The sequence below is a fragment of the Hemitrygon akajei genome, chromosome 18 (genome assembly GCF_048418815.1).
Source record: "Hemitrygon akajei chromosome 18, sHemAka1.3, whole genome shotgun sequence".
NCBI lineage: Eukaryota > Metazoa > Chordata > Chondrichthyes > Myliobatiformes > Dasyatidae > Hemitrygon > Hemitrygon akajei.
Window position 1 is genome coordinate 6,185,717 of NC_133141.1, and position 21,131 is coordinate 6,206,847.

A 21,131-nucleotide genomic window follows, 5' to 3' on the forward strand; every position below is an offset into this window, starting at 1 on the left:
TTCCACACAACCATGTTCTTAGCCCAATTCATGTCATCAGCTCTATCAATTCAATGATCTTCCAACTATCAGAAAAGCGGGTATTTGTTGCTGCACAACATTCAGAATTGGACTGATTAGTGGCAAATAGCATTTTTTCCAGGCAGTAACGTCTCCAACTACCTACCGTTGATATTCAACAACATTGCCATAACTAAATAACCCAAGACTTATCTTTGACAAGGAACTCAGCTAGACCAGCCACATAAACACTATGATTAAAAGACTAAATCCTATTGGACATGTTGCAACAAGTAACACATTTCCTGATGCCCCAAAACATTTCAACCATCTGCAAACCCAAGACAAAAGTGTTTTATGAGCATTTTTCTGTCCCTTGCCAGCTCGAACACATAAAAAGATTGGCACTCTTCAAGCACCCAAGCATTGATTCCCACAGTATCGACACACCATTGTTACAGTGTGTACCATCTATAATGTTTACAGTTGCCCTTGGCTTGCCATATCAGAACCACTTCCTAAGCCCACAATCTCTACCACCTAGGAGGACAAGGACACAGGTAGGACCAGTCAATATCATGCTTGTTGCATCAACAAATAAATTGTGTTGAGAAGAATGTAGGGAAATGCTAATACAAGGAGGGAATTGGCAGAGAAGGTGATTTAAAAAGAGAGCTTGAGAATGGACTGCATTTAGAAAAATATATTTGTTCCTAGTTAACATCAGGAAGTTGTTTCACAATCTATGCACACTGCTGTCAGATTAGCATTTTATATCGTACTGCTGTAAACGTAGTGCAGAATTTGTGGTGTGGGCTTTCTAAATCCCATTTTCGTTCAGTTGCCAAGCTTCAGTAAGATGCCCCTATGACAAAAGCAGATTGCTTGTGGCTGGAATGGTTTTGGACACGCTTCAGTTCAGCAGCTAATGTCCAAAGAATGGTTCTGCAAATAAAGCATTTCATTGCAACTGCCTTGATGCTTTATACTTTGTGTCTGATCACTTGCTTCCACCCAGCCCAATAAGATGCAAATAAAAAATCAAATGAGATTCAGTGATAGATACTTTATTGATCCCAAAGGAAATTACAGTGACAGTGGTTATACACTCCCATACATATAGTAGTGCTTTATTGTTTGAAAAAAGCATAATACCATGCCGTACAAAATACTACCCAATGAAGTGTATAAACCACTTCCCTCCAGTCCTCAGAACTGCAGCAAGGAGTAAGCATCCTGTTGATCACAGTACACTAAAAGGTCCCAGTTCTCATTGTGTCTGATGTTGTTTACCATATGGTGCAGAATCCTTGGGGTTGAGTGTGTAATAAATCCACCTAAGGCAGCTGCTTTGAGATCCTGTGGAATTTTTTTCAGATTCAGAAGCCTGGGCTGATACAATGTAGAATACAGATAGTCACAGCAGCTGAGGAACAGATTCCCTGCAACACAGTGACAGCAGCTAAATGCATTGCCAATCTTGTGCGAAGCACCCGCTGCTTAAACTGACATAGATCTAAGATGAGTTTTAGGATATCACACAGAATGGAAAAAAAACTCCCACTTACTTGAATATGCACCTCAACTGTGTAGGAGCCGTTATATCAATAATATCTAGCTACAGCTTCCGCAGAAAAGATTTTTTTTACTTAAACCAGCTACATTCTAAGGCTTCTATTCCTGCAGAGTAATTGTACTGTGTATAGAAATACTGAAACTAAGAGCAGGCCATTCAGCCCTTCAAACTTGCCTTACCATTCAATATGATCATAGCTAATTCTCCATGTTCAATACACTTTTTCTGTTGGTGCCCCAGATCACCAGATCTCTTCAGCCATTAAGCCATATTTAACAACTTGAGAAATATAGTGAATGATTTGGTCTCAATTTCAATCTCTAGTAGAGAATTCCACTGGTTCACCAGTCTCTGGGTGAAAAGACTTCTCCTCATCTGAGTCATAAATGGCTTACCCCATATCATGTAATAAGTCTATGACCTCTGGTTTTGGTTTTTTACACTGTTGGGAACATCTTTCCTGCATCTAGTCTGCCCAGTCACATCAGAGATTTATAAGCTACAATGAGGGCTCTGGCAAGTTTAACCCTAGTCACCCCAAACTGTTTTCATGTATAATACCTGCCACCCCATTGAATCAATCAATTGAACCTTCACTGAACTTCCTTCTCAGGCAAGAACACCAAAACTGCACATGTACTTACATGGCACTGTACAATTGTATTACAACATCTGTACACACATGTCTGTGTGGCTAGGCATAGCTCAAATACCATCTACAAATTTGCTGACAAGAGGGCACAGTTTTAAGGTGCCTGGGAGTAGGTACAGAGGAGATGTCAAGGGTAAGTTTTTATACGCAGAGAGTGGTGAGTGCGTGGAATGGGCTGCCGGCGACGGTGATGGAGTCAGATACGATAGGGTCTTTTAAGATACTCCTGGATAGGTACATTGGTTTCCACACCCTTCCTGTAGTGAGGTGACCAGAACTGAGCACAGTACTCCAAGTGGGGTCTGACCAGGGTCCTATATAGCTGCAACATTACCTTTTGGCTCTTAAACTCAATCCCACGGTTGATGAAGGCCAATGCACCTATATCTTATGGTTTTATGGTCTTATGGTCTAAGAATCAGAATCAGGTTTATTATCACCGGCATGTGACGTGAAATTTGTTAACTTAGCAGCAGCAGTTTATGCAATACATAATCTAGTTGACAAACTGAAATAATGAACCATCTGAGATTCTACCAACAATGGTTGTATCATCAGCAAGATGTCATAGAGGGATCAGAAGTGGAGAGAGTGAGCAGTTTCAAGTTCCTGGGTGTCAAGGTCTCTGAGGACCTAACCTAGTCCCAACATATCGATGCAGTTATAAAGAAGGCAAGACAGCGACTATACTTCATTAGGTGTTTGAAGAGATTTGGTGTGTCAACAAGTACACTCAAAACCTTCTATGGATCTACCGTGGAGAGCATTCTGACAGACTGCTTCACTGTCTGGTATGGGATGGGGAGGGGGCTACTGCACAGGACCGAAAGAAGCTGCAGATGTTGTAAATTTAGTCGGCTCCATCTTGGATACTAGCCTACAAAGTACCCAGGACATCTTTAAGGAACCGTGTCTCATTAGGGACCTCCAGCACCCAGGGTATGCCCTTTTCTCACTGTTACCATCAGGTAGAAGGTACAGAAGCCTGAAGGCACACACTCAGCGATTCAGGAACAGCTTCTTCCCCTCTTCCATCTGATTCCTAAATGAACATTGAACCCTTGAACACTACCTCACTTTTTAAAATATATATTATTTCTGTTTTTTGCACGATTTTTAATCTATTCAATATACATGTTCTGTAATTCATTTACTTATTTATTACTTTTTTTTACTTTCTTATATATTATGTATTGCATTGAACTGCTGCTGCTAAGTTAACAAATTTCACAACATGCCAGTGATAATAAACCTGATTCTGATCTGCTACTTCTCTGAACCTACTTAGTCATGTCCTCAAAATTCCAGTAAATTTGCCAAGTATAATATAAATCATAATTTCATGATGATTTTGATTGATCCCTGTCACTGCTTTCCAATATTCTGCCATTGGTTTTAGGATCACTTGCTGATGTATTCTGAGATGCAAACCATTGGGCTGTGGGGGTTTATTAACCTGAAATTTTGTTAATTTAACAAACTCCATTTCGTTACTAATATTGACTTCCTTCATTACCTCTCTCTTACTAGACTCTAGATTCCCTAAAATTTATGAGTTTATTTATTTGAGTTCCTCCTTTGTGAAGTTAGACCCAGAGTATGCATTCAACTAGTTTGCAAATTTTGTTCCCTATTATAAATTCTATTTCTGCCTGTAAGAGATCTCAATTTGTCTTTGTCAATCTTTTTCTCCTTGCACATCTAAAGAATTGTATATAATTATTATTGATTACATGATTACTGTAATAGTCTATTTTCCTCTTAATCCCTTGGTCCTCTTTTTTTGCATTCTGAACTGATCACAGAGTCACTTGTTTATTTAGTTTCAGGACTGTAGTTTCAGAATATATCATGACACTCTCCAATTTTATGAAGAATGTTCAAAGTTCAAAGTAAATTTATTTTCCAAGTACATATGTGTCACCATATACACTCCTGAGATTCTCGGCCCAAAATTTTGCCTGGCCTGCTGAGTTCCTCTAGCACTTTGTGTGTGTTGCTTTGGACTTTCAGCATCTGTAGATTTTCTCTTGTCTGAGATTCATTTTGATCGATGCTGTTTTCTTGCAACAGCATGTCATATAGATGTGCTCAGTGGTTGTGAGGGTTTTACCCATGACGGACTGGGCTGTTTTATTTTCCAAGTACATATGTGTCACCATATACACTCCTGAGATTCTCGGCCGAAAATTTTGCCTGGCCTGCTGAGTTCCTCTAGCACTTTGTGTGTGTTGCTTTGGACTTTCAGCATCTGCAGATTTTCTCTTGTCTGAGATTCATTTTGATCGATGCTGTTTTCTTGCAACAGCATTTCATATAGATGTGCTCAGTGGTTGTGAGGGTTTTACCCATGACGGACTGGGCTGTATCCTCTATTTTTTGTAGGATTTTCCATTCAAAGGCATCGGTGTTTCCATAACAGGCTGTGATGCAGCCAGTCAGTATGCTCTCCACTACATATCCATAGAATGTTTGTTTGTTATGGTTGATCATCCTAAAGCGGCCTTGCACAACATTGCTAATTACACAGTTCAGTCTACAGATCTGTTCTGTATTTAGATTCTCAATGTTCCAATTCTCAGGTTGGAGGAGCAACACCTCATATTCTGTCTAGGTGCCCTCCAACCTAATGCCATGAATATCAATTTCTCCAATTTATGGTAATTTTCCCCTTCCCCCTTCCCTCTTCTTCAATTCCCCACCCTGGCCTCATACCTCTTCTCCTCATCTGCCTATCACCTCCCTCCATGTCCCTCCTGCTTCCCTTTCTCCCATGGCCCACAAGCCCTTTGCCTTTTCCACCTCTCACTTCCCAGCTATCTGGCTTCACCAATCACGTTCTAGATTGTCCTCCTTCCCCTCCCCACCTTCTTATTCTGGCATCTTCCCACTTCCTTTCCAGTGCTGATGAAGGTCTTGGCTCAAAAAGTTGACAGTTTATTCATTTCCATAGATGCTGACTGACCTGCTGAGATCCTCCAGCATTTTATGTGTGTTGCACTGCACCCCCAGTGTACTGAGTCAGAAAACCAACTCATAAATGCCCCAGTAATTCCTCCTCTACCTTATTGATATTAATTTGATTAGCCTGATTTATCTGTAGATTTAAGTCACTCAGTTATACTCTTATTTCATTATTCTAATATCTTGTATAAAGCCATCCCTAACAGCACCAATACTTTTTCAGGAGTATACTGTTCATCAGGTGGTGGGTGGAGATATGTCTCTACCAAAGGAAGTGTAAGACGCTCTTTCCCTCTGCTAACCTGCAGGTCACCCTTGGGCAAGGTGTAACACCTACTTAGCCACACCCCTCCCGATCAGGGTATCGTGAAGCCATGGGGGCAGGTGGTGGATGGTCGTATGAGCAGCTGGTGCATATTACAAGTCCTGCTTATGTGATCACTGACACCAGGCAGATAATCTCTGAAACGTATTGATAACGGCTGGGGTCACCCGTCTTGTAAAGGCACTGCCCAGAAGAAGGCAATGGCAATCCACTTCTGCAGAAAAATTTGACAAGAACAATCATGGTCATGGAAAGGGAAAGGAATAAGAACAACAACTTGAATGAAGAAGGTCTTCCACAAATGCAATGATCAGATTAAAGACAGATGGAAGATCAATGATGATGATGACTACTCTTACTCATGTTTTCTGACCCTTGGTATTTCTTATCTGTACCCATTCAGAAGTTGCATCACCTGAGGTAATAACGTTGCTGACCATTTGTTAATCTCCAATTTGACAAGCAACAGTAGCCACCTGTTCCTTTTTGTCTATATGGAATATCCCTAAATGTTCATTTCCCATCCGTATTCTCCCTGTAGCCATGACTCCATAATCCCAATCATATCAAACCCATTTCTATCTATTTGCACAATTAATTCACTTATTGAAAATGCTAGAGTAATACACGCAAAATGCTGGAGGAACTCAGCAGGTCAGGTAGCATCTGTGGAAAGGAATAAAGAGTTGATGTTTTTGACCAAGAGCCCTCATCAGGACTCAAAAGGAAGGGGGAAGAAGCCAGAATAACAAGGTCAGGAAAGAGAAGTACAAGCTGGAAGGTGATAGGTGAAGCCAAATAAGAGGAAAGATAGGTGGGTGGGAGAACGAGGGGGGGATGAATTAAGAAGGTGAGAAATGATAGCTGGAAAAGGAAAAGGGCTGAAGAAGGAGGAATCTGATAGAAGAGAGTGAACCATGGGAGAAAGGGAAGGAGAAGCGGCACTAGGAGAAGGTGATAGGCAGGTGAGGAGAAGAGAACGGGTAAGAGGGGTTGGATTAGGGAAGGGAAAAATGAGAGAAGTGGGAGGGGGAACACACACAAAATACTGGTGGAACTCAACATTGCAAATGCTCCATGCTAGAGATACTTGGCTGATACTCCATGTCAGCCTTGAGGCTTGACTTGTTAATTAATTATACCCGCTTCAAATAATTACTGTAAATTAATTGTACAGGCTTCACTCATACCGGTGCCTAAGATGAAGGTGGTAATCTATCTCAATGACTATCATCCACTGTGATGAAGTGCTTTGAGACACTGGTAATAAAACATATCAACTCCTGCCTCATAAGCGACTTGGATCTATTTCAATTCGCCTACTGTCACAGCAGGTCAACAGCAGATGCCATTTCATTCAAACCTAAAGCACCTGGACAGGGAAGATGCAGACATTATGATAATCTTCATTGCCTACAGCTCAGTATTCAACACTATTATCCCCTCAAAATTAACTAATAAGCTTCAAATCTTAGGCCTCAATACCTCCTTGTGCAAGTGGATCCTCGATTTCCACACTTGACAACCCTAGTCAGTTCGGATTGGCAACAACATCTCCTCCAAAATCTTCCTCAGCACAGGAGTACCACAAGACTGTGTGCTTAGCTCCCTTGTCTACTGGCTTTATACTTATGACTGTGAGGCTAAGCACGGCTCCAATGCCATATTTAAGTTTGCTGATGACACCACTATCATAGGCCGAATCAAAGGTGGTTACAAATCAGCAAATAGCAGAGAGATCGAAAATCTGGCTGAGTAAGGTCACAATAATGTCAGCAAAACCAAGGAGCTGATTATTGACTTCAGGAGGAGGAATCATAAGTTCCACAAACTAGTCCTCACTTGGGGGGGGGGGGGGCGGTGTCAGAGGTGGAGTGGGTCAGCAATTTTAAATTCCTTGGTGTTATCACTTCAAGGGATCTGTCCTGGGTCCAGCATGTAGATGCCATTATGAAGGAAGCACTGTACCGGATCTACTTTCTTAGAAGTTTTCAAAGAAAGCTTTGACAAACTTCTATAGATCTGTGGTAGAGTGTATATTAACTGGTTCCGTCACAGCCTGGTATGAAACGTCAATGGCCTTGTACAGAAAAGCCTACAAAAAATACATAAAGCGTAAGACATAGAAATCTACAGCATATTACAGGCCCTTGGGCCCACAATGTTGTGCCAACCATGTAACCTGCCTAGAAACTGCCTAGAATTTCACAACAGCAGTGGATATGGCCCAGTCCATCACGGGTGAAGCCCTCCCCACCACTGAGCACATCTACACAGAGCACTGTCACAGCAAAGCAGCATCCATCATCAAGGATCATCACCACCCGGGTCAGGCTCTCTTCTGTCTACTGCTATCAGGAAGAAGGTACAAGAACCTCAGGACCTACAACGCCAGGTTCAGGAACAGTTATTACCCCTCAACCATCAGGTTCTTGAACCAGAGGTGATAACCTCACTCAGCTTCACTTGCCCCATCACTGAACAGTTCCCACAACCTATGGACTCACATTCAAGGACTCTTCATCTCATGTTCTCAATATTTATTGCTTATTTATTATTATTATTATTATTATTATTATTATTATTATTATTATTATTATTATTATTATTATTGGGCCAATGGGAATAATATGGCCATAGCAAAACAATGGCCATAGTGTTCAACAGCTCCACATCAGAGTCCTTTAACATCCTCAGCGGAGTAAAACAGGGGCATGTCCTTGCTCCAACGCTGTTCAGCATCTTCTTTGCATTCCTGCTCAAGTCTGTTTTTGGGGAGGCCACTGAGGGCATTTATCTTTGTTCAAGATCAGACAGAAACCTCTTCAGACTGTTAAAACTCAGAGCGAGGACCGAACTGCAGATAAGGTTCCTCAGAGACTTCCTGTTTGCCGATGACGCAGCTGCTGCAACTCACTCACAGCAGGAACTACAAGATCCCATGACGTCCTCTGCGGAAGCCTGCAGAGAGTTCATCCTGACTATCAGCCTGAAGAAGACACAGGTGATGGGGCAAGATGTTGACGACAAGCCATCCATTAACATTGTCAACTATGAGCTGGAAGTCATCAGCGAATTCACATACTTAGGCTCCACAATCTCGAATAACCAGTCACTCGAAAGCAAGATGAAAAGCATATCGGAAAAGCAGCTACAACCTTCTCAAGGTTGACTAAGAGATTCTGAGCCAACAACAGACTCACCAGGAAAACCAAAGTCCAGGTGTACACAGCCTATGTTCTGCACACTTTGGTCTTCACCAGCGAAACTTGGACCCTGCACACAAAACAAGAGCAGCGACTCAATGCTTTCCATATGCTGTGCCTCAGACGCATACTTGGTATCACCTGGGAAGATAAGGTTACCAACAACACAGTGCTCAAGAGAGCAGGCAGCACCTCCATGTTCACCTTCCTCAAACAGAGGCGTATGCACTGGCTAGGCCAAGTCTTGCACATGGCAGATGGGTGCATATCAAAAGACCTTCTCTTTGGGCGCTGGAGTCTGGAAAGAGGCCAACAGGAAGATCCCAGCTGCACTACAAGGACACCTGCAAGCACATCCTCAAGGTCCTTGTTATTAGCACCAACACGTGGCAGTCACTCGCCTCAGACAGGTGTGCCTGGAAGCAGGAGGTGAAGAAGGGTCTCTTGAGGTCCAAGACCACTTTGATGCAGCAAGCAGAGGAAAAGAGAGCCTGCTGAAAGCTCAGTGCTCAAGCTGCCCAAGATGTCAGAGCTGTCTCAGCGTTCTGTTGTACACAGTGTGGGAAGGACTGTCACTCCTACATTGGACTCCACAGTCACAGCAGACACTGCTTAACCCAGTCCACCAGAGGCGCAAACCCGCGATCCCCTGGGGTCAACGGCTGCCTACTATATTATTATTATTATTCCTTTCTTTTTCTCTTTTGTTTTGTACAGTTTGTAATTTTTTGCACATTGGTTGGTTGTCAGTCCTGTTCGGTGCGACCTTTCATTGATTCATGTTTCTTGTATTTACTGTGATTACCTGCAAGAAAATGAATCTCAAGGTTGTATATGCTGTACAACATATATGTACTCTGATAACAAATTTACTTTGAATGTTGAACTTTGAACTTTAATCTCCTGAGTAATGCTATGTTTTTTCCACCCCTGGGTGTCCCTTTCTTCCAATTTTTCATTTCTCCTTCCTGACCCCTGTTTCTATCCTAATTTCCACTTTCACTGTCCCCTGAAATGATAGTGTTCAATCCCAACAACCCCAGCAAACACTTCCACCCTCAGACGCAGTCCTGCATGTACTTGTTCCACCTTCCTCGGAACTGGTTCAGAAGTCCTACTGCTTTACATCCCTTAATGCATTAAATTAATCTTGTAGGACCTCATCCCTTTTCTTACCACAACAGTTCCCCCCCAAGATGATCTGCAGCTGCTCTTAAGCGCAGAACCAGACATCCCACTTGGAGTTAGATTTGAGGCAGCAATAACATCTACATATTCTCCTTACAGTTGAATTCTTGATCATCATAGCTCTGATACTTTTTTTGCAATCTGATCCTCACTAAACATAATATCCACATACATCTCAACATGTAGATGCTCCACAGTGAATCCACTGAGCCCTCCCACTCCAAAATGCAGTTAGCCAGTAGCTGAAGCTGGACATACATCACACATGTGTGATCACCAGGGACATTAGAAGTGAACCTATTGCAGTTTCCCACATTGTGTCGGATAAACATTCCACAGATCTTGAACTGCTCTGCCATGAATTAAGTGCCCTAATTAAGTTCCTCTCTGTATTCTGTCCCAGAGCTTGGCAAAATTATAATACTGCTAAACCAAAGGCCAGTGTTAGCCCCTCCACAGACTCCCATTAATTCTACTGACTGTCACTTCTCTTTCGGTGAAGACAGGTCACTTACTAAAGCTCACACTCTGAAAACCACTGCATTTCATATCGAGTACTGTTCTATATGAAATAAATAATCATGTTTTAACAACATCTATGGAAATGAATAAGTATTCGACAGTTCAGGCCAAAACCCTTCATCAGGATAGGAAAGGAAGGGGAATGATCCTATTGATCATTCAAAGTCACATAGGAGGAAAGCTGGCTGAGAAGTTGGTCTTTAACTAGCCTAACCAAGCTTTGAAGTTAGTCTACACTGACATGCTGAAAAGCTCATCTTTCTGATGTATATAATGAAAAAAATTGAAGTGAACTTGAGTTGTCATGATCCAGGCTTTAGTGAGCATGAATATGTATCATAGAATCTCCATTCTCCACTAATTGCAAATGAATTGCTAATTTCACTTTCTGCATCCTCCCACTACAAATCGTCCTCTCCTGAAATCTCCAATCTTGGGATATTTTTTTCAGTGCTTAAAGCATCTAAAGCACGTTGGGACTTCCTGAGATTGTAAAAGTTGCCAAAGAAAATGAAAATTCTTTGTTTCTTTTAAACCTAAATGTATCATCTAACCCTAGATTCCTAATTTGCAAAATTGTTAGTCTTACAGTCCTCTGACTTGGTCTGACAGGTTGAAGGAAAATTTGTTGCTTTAACTTCATCAAGTATGCGCTTCCAAGAGGGTTTGAAACATAAATTTCAGTAAAAATATACTTTCTAAAACAGCTGGAGTAACTTTCTGAAACATAGGTTGTATTTAAAACTTCGAAGTTAAGAAATTAGTATTATCAACAATTCACATGTTACTCTTTTTTAATCAAACTATGATTCATAGTCATACGGCACAGAAGAAGGCCCTTCAGGCCAAATCATCCATGACAATCAGGATGTCTACTTGAAGTAGCCTCATTTGACCCATATCTCTCTGAACCTTTTCTTTCCGTGTATAGTATAGTGTCTTTCAAGCACCTTAATTGTAGGACATAGAGAACACTATATAATCGCCATTTTCATCATCTTGAAATTTAGTGTTGGAGTGGTGGAAAGAATATTGAATCATACAAAGCAAAATTCTTCAAATGAGTATCAATTTTCATTTTATAGTGCTATGGTAACAAAAGAAAGATTTTTAAGACAGCAAAAACAGAGATAAGAGATAGACTAAAGTGAATAAGGGAGGTGAAAGAGATGGAAAGAAAATGTCACCTAACTGAAAGATCAAAGTATGTAAAGTCCCTTACACAGAACAGTTTTCGATTCAGAGCACAACTATTGCCCATGCTCAAAACTTCACATTCAAAGAAAAATAGATCATTTCTCTTTCAGTTTCATATTGGCAGTTATTAGAAACTCTAAATTTCTTCATAGACAGGGTCATGGGATAAGTCTGGGAATACTGTATATACCAAGTCTGAAATGGTGTAATGGAAACTTCCCAATTCAACTTGCATTGTGTAAGAAAAGAAAGACTTAATGTCTGAGCTAGTGCACCCAACTACTGTATATCAACGTTACTTCAATAAAATACCCAAGATGCTTGATGGAAGCATTAGCAGATAAAATTTCAACATGTAAAAATAGCCAACTGACTGTATTTATTTGCTGTTTCATTAATGTTCTAATTAAATATTGATAGACCCTGACGGGAGGGAACTCTGTGGTCTAGAGTAAGATGACTGAATTAAAATCATTGGGGAATATTAATACCAGAGGCAAAGAAAGCAGGCATGTCATTGTGATTGTTCATTTAGTTTGGACATATTAATTGCTACAGCCAATTCTCCACAATGTTGTCAGCAGGCATTATTTATTTCTGTAACATTATGCAGAAGAAATTATAACTGTTCTAATATTAATGAATGAATTTGCGTTGGTGTCTTTACAGAACAAAGAAAGATAATTTATTGCTTTCATTCCATCCCTGTCCCAGGATCACTGAAATCTCTTCTATTTCTGATACTAGCTCAATAAACTAGTACTTCTTTTGAATGCAATTGCATAACAAAGAAGAAGAAATTAAAAGTGAGTGAGTTAAGAGACAATATTTCATTTGGAAAATTGAAGATCATGATGGAAATTGTAGCAATTTCCAATGCCTACATGCCAATTTTTCATCAACTGTTCCAAAAAAAATGCTGCTTTTAGTATTTTTTTAAAACCTTGAACCAATTGTCCTTTTATGCTGAATATAAAAAAGGCCTTGAACCAGGGCCAATTTTTGAAGCTGAAACAATGACAATGTAATTAGCCAATGTAAGATGTTGTTTATCATTTGAGCCAGGTTGATTTGTACACAGATGTACAAAATACACAAAACAGTTTAGTTCTGGATATATGGAGGGGAAAGGATTGTGAGGTAACTTGATAATTTTGTGGGTTTATTTCTAAGTTGTTGTAACCTTTTAAAGTGATTTCAATAGTTCTTTCTAAACAGAGGAAATGCGTATATAGCTTGAGTATTACATCATTAGGGCAGCACAGCAGCACAACGCCTTACAGTACCAGTGAGCCAGGTTCATTTCCTGCCACTGTCTGTAACGAGTTTATACATTCTCCCCGTGACCGTGTGGGTTTCCTCCAGGTGCTCTGATTTCCTCCCACAGCCCAAAGATGTACCAGTTGGTAGGTTAATTGGTCATTGTGAATTGCCCCATGATTAGGTTAGGGTTAAATTGGGGGTTGCTGGGCATCATGGCTCAAAGGGCCTATTCCATGCGATATCTCAATAAATAAATAAACTTTGTGTCATCGTTGTTGCAATTTGCATATAGAAAGGATATATCAACATGTTGTGCTCATGGCCTGCTGATAATACATATTTAATGGTGAAACAAGCTGGCAATTGCTTTGGACCAAAAAGAAGAAAGCCACTTTGCATAACTTATTGGTTTGATGACTTGAGGCCAGTGGATTCTTTATCACCTGAAATAGAATCAGAATCAGGTTTAATATCACCGGCATATATTGTGAAACTTGTTGTTTTGCAGCAGCAGTAAATTACATTGCAATGCATAGTAATAAAAACTATCAATTGCAATAAGAATATACAGTAACAATTTTAAATTAAATAAGCAGTGCAAAAAAGAGGAAAAAAATTACTGAGGAAGTGTTCATGAGTCCTTTCAGAAATCTGATGGAGCAGGTTCCTGAATCCTGAATTCCTGAATTGTTGAGTGTGTGTCTTCAGGCTCCTGTACCTCCTCCCTAATGGTAGCAATGAGAAGAGGGCATGTCCTGGGTGATGAAGGTCCTTAATGATGGATGCCATCCATAATGAAGTTGGCTGAGTTTCGACTTCATGCAGCTTTTTACAATTTTTGCAATCCTGTGCAGTGGCCCCTCCATACCAGATGGTGATGCAACCAGTTAGAATGCTCTGCACGGTACATCTGTAGAAACTTGCGAGTGTCTTTGGTGACATACCGATTCTCCTCAAACGCCTAATGAAATATAGCCTCTGTCATGCCTTCTTTGTAATTGCATCAATATGTTGGGCTCAGGACACATTATCAGAGATCTTGACACCCAGGAACTTGAAACTGCTTATGCTTTCCAGTTCTGATTCTTGATGAGGACTGGTGTAGGTTCCCTCGATTTACCCTTCCTAAACTCCACAATCAATTCTTTGGTCTTACCAATGTTGTGTGCAAGGTTGTTGTTGCAACACCACTCAACCAGCTGATCTATCTCACCCCTGTACGCCTCCTTGTCACCATCTGAAATTCTGTCAACAATAGCTGTGTCATTGGCAAATCTATAGATGTTGTGTTCAAGGCACCTGAGTGATCATTTGGATTTTTGAAGTTGGTGGGACGAATTATGCAAGTTGGAAAACTTTGAACTTGCCACAGAAAGTAAGCCCTGTTTGACAGCAGTCTTAGTGTAGCACCAATAAGAATCAATCATTCAACACCTGGATGTTACGAAGAGCCAGTAAAATTTGACCTATTAGTCAGCAGTTAGAAGTTTTCTGAATTTTGTGAGTACTTCTGCTTTTGATACCAAACCACATTTAAAAATTCACAAAGGCTCAGAAAATACACGATATTCAAATGAAGTTAATAATTTTTATCTTGTTGGTGCTTTTTTTGTATGTACCCTCACTCTGCTCCAGGATAAATATTAAATGGTATCAGCTTAATAATAGCAAGCGTGTCCTACAAATATCTGATATACCCAAGCATGCTGTCTTAATCCAGTCGCAAACCAGCAGTAGAAATCAATCTTTCTTTTGCTTTGAGATGTTCAAACTCCCACAGTGCCATTGTCAGATACCATTTTATAACAGGATTTCAACCTTTTTAACTTGAAGATGTGCCTAATTAATTAATCCCTGTGGGGCTATCATGTGTTGCTTTGCAAGAATGCAATAATGCAAGCCAATTTCCATTTATTCACTGCTAATTGTAATTTTAAATTAAAATGTGCTTATCTGTTTATCCTAATGCCATTGCAATTAAAATAAAACTGAAAAAGACAATATATTAAAGCTTCACCATCCTTGCAGCTGTTTGTTTTAGAAATGTTGCTGGAAATTTTTCCAATGTTGCTATCCCTTTTAATAAAACCAGAGCAACAGTGATAGGAGACTCAATCACTATCGCTAACAATAGTGATCAATAGTAAGGAGGACAGACGGGAGATTCTGTGGTCACTGAAGAGACATTATGATGGTGTGTTGCCTCCCAAGTGCCAGGGTCACGATGTGTCGGAACGGCTGCAAAAGATTCTCAAGGGGGAGTATGATCAGATAAAGGTTGTTGTACATGTTGATACAAGTGACATAGGTGGAACAAGGGATGATATCATGCAAAATGAGTATAGTGAGTTACAAAAGAACCTTGAGGGTAGTGATCTCAAGATCAGAATCAGAATCAGACTCAGGTTTAATATCACTGGTATATGTTGTGAAATTTGTTGTTTTTTTGCAGTAGTACAGTGCAATGCATAATAAAATCATTAATTGTAATAAATATATATAAATGTTAAATTAAATAAGTAATGCAAAACTGGACAACAAAAAAATTGTGAGGTAGTATACATGTGTTCATTGTCCATTCAGAAATCTAATGGTAGAGGTGAAGAAGCTTTCCAAAAAAGTTGAGTGTATGCCTGTACCTCCTCTTTGATGGTAGCAATGTGAAGGGTGATGGTGTCCTTAATGATGGATGCTGCCTTTGGAAGATGTCCTCAATGCTGGGGAGGTTTGTGCTAATGATGGAGCTGACTGAGTTTACAACGTTCTGCAGCTTTTTCCAATCCTGTGCAGTGGCCCCTCCGTACCAGAGGATGATGCAACCAGTCAGAATGCTTTCCACAGTACATCTGTAGAAATTTGCTGGAGTCTTTGGTGACATACCAATTCTCCTCTAACTCCCCTCCATGTACTCATAGGTACATGGAGGTGAGGGGCTTGGAGGGTTATGAGCTCAAAGCTGAAAACTGTGACCAGCAGAGAGGATGCTATGGTCAGAATGGACCACTTGATCCAAAGGGTCTGTTTCTGTGCTCTGTCCCTCTATGACAAAACTACAGACTTTAAGTAATTGCCAAATTGTTTAGCTGGTTTTGAGAGTGAATACCTGTTCCTATTTTGTTATTATTAAGAACTTATTGCTAAAAAATATCACAGCCAAGAGGATTGAAGAAGTGTTGTTTCTGTCACAGTTTTGGTAATGGTGCTAGTTTTTCTTTTGCATACTCATTATATGTTAAGATAAAATAAATGTTCTATTAATGATAATGTTTATTCAATATCCAAACATATCTTAGAAACATCTAAATCAGGAATTTTGATAAAATATTTTTCTCTCCCATTTCTAGTGAGAAAAGGAACTTTCAGGTGAAGGCATGTGATCCTGTTCAGTGTTTCATGCATGGCAAGAAGTACACCATCATTGTGGAGACCAAAATCAGCCAGTCGCAGCCTGACTTCACCAAGACTCGCTCAGGATTCGTCCTTTCCTGGCCTGGAAATTAAATGCCTTTTTTTTGATTCAGTGCATAATACCCTTCAAATTCACCTGGAGGAATCCAGCATGAATGATGGGAAAAGGGGCGTGTCTGGTTCACATTTAGTAATATAAACATTCATGCTGCAGAAATACTTTCCAGATGATATGCCTCTTCTAACTGATCTGCATTAACGTCTTTGTATTTAATATTCCTTGACCTGCTTCCAGCTGAAATCGGCTTTGTCTCTTTCGTCTATCATGAATTTTGCCTTGATCTCTTTAATTATGATGCAGGCTCTGGTTTAGTTTTTCAGGGTTATAAACTTTTGCACTCGCTATTTATTTTTTTATTTAAACATTTTAATGCAATTTTAATAATGGAAAATGAGAGGGAGCAAATTCTTCCTTATGAAAATGCTTAATTATTTTAAGTCTGTAAACTCACAGACCATTATAAAGTTAACTGTTCTTAGGGTAACTCTTATGCTTCAGATGTTCATCTAATATTCCACATTTAGGTTCAAATTTCTGCTAATCATAACTTCTTTCTTGTGTCAGGCCAAAATTCTGATAAGATCTCTGCAAATCTGTGGGCCACAATACAGTTTGATTACATGCCAAGCAACCTACCTTTTCTTGTGTATTATGTTAAATGAGCAAAAACCTTGAACTTGCAAGGTCCTTTCTTTCCCGTTTTTTAATCTCATTTTAAAGAGGTTTTTGTCATGTCAGTCACACTGTATAACTTTCAATCAGACTTAGAACCAATCTTGGTTTTATGGAATGTCAGGTTTGTGTTTTACCACCCCATGCCAACATTGCAATAGACACAAATATATTCACACATTTTTGAAGTGATGTGCTGACTTACTCAATTCAGATGCTGGCGAATGTGCTGTTTTCACCACAGCATCTGCTAACAATAGCATATCCTGATGAAGTGAGACTTTCAACTACTCATAAATTAACCTATATTCTTAGCCAGAATTCATTTTATCACAAGATTTGACATAATCTTATTTAAATCTTCTTTTGGGGATAGCTTGTTTCTCTGTTTTAATTCCCCTTACATTTAATTCTGATTTTTAAATTTAATTCTAGACTCCATCTAGAGTCCCAACCTGGGATCCACAGACCCCTTGGTTAATGGTAAGGTTCCATGGTATAAAGAGGTTGGGAACCCCTGGATAGACCAATGCCTCTGCTGTTGAAGGGGTGAACACAGAGTTCGGTCTGAGGGTAAATTCAATGCTACCTGTAGCAGGCTGCTAGGTAGTAGTAGGCACTGCCCCCCCCTTTGCCCTTCCCACTTCCCACTAATATACCCGGGTCCCATTATCTTAAGTGCCACTCTAGTTGTTAAAACTGCAATCATATGAATACAGAAGGACTGATATTTCCAGTCATTTATGCCATCGTAATTCAGCGCAGCTACTTAAAATGCAAAGCCAATATGCCTTGTCCAGTAGATGTCCATTTTTTAGAGCTATTTGCTTAGTGACAGAGATAATGCATGACCAGTTTCGATGCTTACCAAATTCTAGTCCTACATATATAAGGGGAGATTTTACATTCTGTAATTTATTTCTTCATTTGACTCCTGCAAAGTGAACAATCTATCTCAAACTTGTCCTCACATGTCAAAAGCCCCCAGTGAAGTAGTGGTGTGTCCCGATTATGGAATAGTGCCTACTACACAGTAAGTAAACATAGATGCTGTACTAGTTATAGAATACAGTCCATGCAGAGCAGATAAAGAGCCAGTGGGTCAAATTTCTGCAGGGTTTCCCTTTCTCTGCCCAGAAGATTAGCAGAAATCTTCAAAAAAGAAATAATTTCTGCTCTTTCGTGATGGCTCGCTGTAAAAGTTGTAAGGGGAGATCAGAAGAAAATCAAAGGACACTTCAGGTGAAAATGTTAAAAGTGTCAGTCAAGGATTGAAAGTAAAGCAAAAGTCTTCTAATTCCAGATCATGTCTGTGGAAGAGTTCCCTTCCATCCCTTCCAAGATTATTTAACTTGACCAGCATTATGGTTGACTGTAAAATTTGCTCATTAATTCCTGTGGTGCCAACTTCATCAGATCAAGTGGCTAATTATGATGATTTTGAATCTTGCTGTGTAAAAATTGGGGTTTGCATTTCCTTGAAAAAGGCTGTATTTCATTAGCTATTAACAGCTTAGGGTTCTCCTGGAATGTGCAGTAATGCAAAGTATACATTCATTCCTTCAGGAATCTTGCAGTCCACAAAACACACAGTCCTTAAAAATCATGGCAGCTGGTGCATAAAGAACCTTCTGCACAGCTGAAGTTCAATCTTACCTGGAAATGCAACCATTGAAATTTCACAAGTGCATTTAAACCACTTCCCTCCTGTGAGTCAAAGGCTTCAGTGATATAATTTCCTCTCATTATTGGTTTATGCTATATTTTTCAATTTATTGTAAAACTGGATAGGTTTAATCTGTGACTGTCCATCTGCAGATCCTTGACCATGCAGTCAATCAACAAATGCTAAATCATGCAATAGGCTCATTGTCCAATCATCCGATTCAAGTTAATGACTGCAACTGACTGGACAGTGTTTCTTATTTTTTAAAAGTAAAGGAAAACTTCACTGTAGTTCGGCTGATTATTAAGAGAACTATATTCCTTTGAGTAAAAAATGTCACTTAAATAGACTCAGCTGGACTAATTTTTTTAATAATAGGTAGCTGAATATGAATTAGACTTCTAGAACTCTGGCCTTTTATTATGTAGTTTATGCATAGCTGACACCAGAGAGTCATAGAAAAGTACAGCACAGAAACAGGCCCTTTGGCCCATCTGGTCAGTGCCGAACCAGATTTAATAAGCCACATTTTGCACATGCTGAAGTAATATCAGAGAACTATTACATCTTTTGAAAAGTGGATTGTCTAGAAGGTTCACTCTGATCAATTGCCTTTTATAAATGTACCATTTTTGGAAAGTTTGGCTCAAATGAAAAGAGATGATGGATTTTATTATTTGTTTCTCCCCAGAACAATCATGACAAATCTCTAAACATTGTTACTAATTAATATTGAGCTATATATCCCAATGAAAAAAATAATAACCAAAGATATGGGTGTATATTGTACACACTGATTGCTTGTCACCAGGCAATCCTTGATGATTATTTATTTAGCTGCACTAAAAATGCTTGATCCATCTTCAATAACCTGCGATGTTGTGTGGAATAGCCAAGGCTTTAATAACCTGTGAAGGATTCTTTTTTTTTGCTTTTCAGAGCTCATGCTTGATGTGTTCTGCTGGATGTTAAGGTGGTGATTCTTTTTTGATTTGATTTACACCAATGAACTGCTGTTTTCTTCTGATAGATTTTATGCTTGCTGGTATCTCCAATAATTGACTTGAGTCAAACTACTATTCCCACTCTGCAACCTGGTTACAAAGCTTGGGAACATTGTTTTTTGAAAATGTTCACCACCCAAAGGACTGTAAAGGTATCAAACACTGACAAAGCAAATGACATTCTTATTTTGTGTTATAGTTCAAGAGCTGAAGAGCTTGCAAGGGACCTCTCATGACACATACTGTGATGGAGGGGAGTTGCAGTGTCACTGGCAACAAGGAAAAAATTAGCTCAACATTTGGTACTTTCCCACCCCGCTAATGTGCTGACATATCAGCTTTAGTGATGGGCAGGTATCCAAAACAAGTTTATTTTATATTTAACATCTGATTTTACAAGAACAGGTGGGTTAGCTGAAAGAACATCAAATATGCAATAAATTGTGCCAGCAACACATGCAGTTGTTCAAGTGCCTTTATAGTTGAGAATTCTAGTGATTGGAACATGCACCTGAGATCTTTTGTATCGGCATCTTAGATATTACCAATTGTAATAAAATGATGTATTTAATCACTGATGTATCATGTATAAATCAACTTTACAGAATTCAGATTAAACCAAATATGGATAATTATGATATCAGAAGCATAATTTTGATGATGTTTTGATTAAATCAAAGTTTATGGTGCAATTTTATTTGATATACTTTTTGATTTGTAAATTAGTGTTTCTGAAATGCTTTGTAGCCTTTATGAGCTATTCAATAATTTACTTAATTTTCATAAATGCTTAAAATGTTCCACACAAGAAAAAATAATTAGTGCTTTCATTAAATAAAAACATTCCTTAAAGTTCTGTCAAGTGGTGATTCTTTCATGATTAATGCAGTGTAGGCACATTTGTAAAACAAGGTATAACGATTCATGCAGACTAAAACACAGAGCAGACAAACTCTTCCCTCTATTCTTTATATGGTGAAGTCCCAAGATGTGGTGGGTAAATAGCCAATTGTGTTTGGGATTAAAGAGCTTTTTTAAGAGAGAAACCAACATAAGGACACCATAAACATCAGGGAAAGATTTTAAAAAGATGTACATTGAACGGTAAAATGGAAAAAAGTAAGTTTTACAATTCAATGAAAGAAACAGGATAAGACTAACGAGTAAATTTGCATTGGTTGAGAGCAGGAAGATGGAACTGAGAAGAAAGAGTATGTAGGATGTCTAATTTCTACCACAAAATACTGACTAAGAAGGCAACTCCAAATGGGGCTGACTGTAGGCGTAACAGTAAAGTCATGAGACAAATGAAGGGCAAGAACGCAGCTGTTGGTCTTGGTTAACAAAGGCCCCAGGAGCATTTTATGAATTATTAAATCAGGAACTCTTTGAAATTTGGTCTGTTTGTTTCCAATATTAAGCCAAAA

The 21,131-nt window shown here is 39.3% G+C and overlaps 1 protein-coding gene across 2 annotated transcripts in view; it reads left to right on the forward strand.

The window, feature by feature from the left end:
- Positions 1-20,556, forward strand: part of myo1d (myosin 1D) — a 557,628-nt gene extending 537,072 nt beyond the window's left edge. For both annotated transcript variants that reach the window (XM_073070702.1, XM_073070703.1), the window contains one exon: positions 16,238-20,556. In XM_073070702.1, the coding sequence (XP_072926803.1) occupies positions 16,238-16,394 (157 nt within the window). In that variant the 3' untranslated portion in view covers positions 16,395-20,556. The remainder of the gene's footprint in view (positions 1-16,237) is intronic.
- Positions 20,557-21,131: the final 575 nt, after the last annotated feature.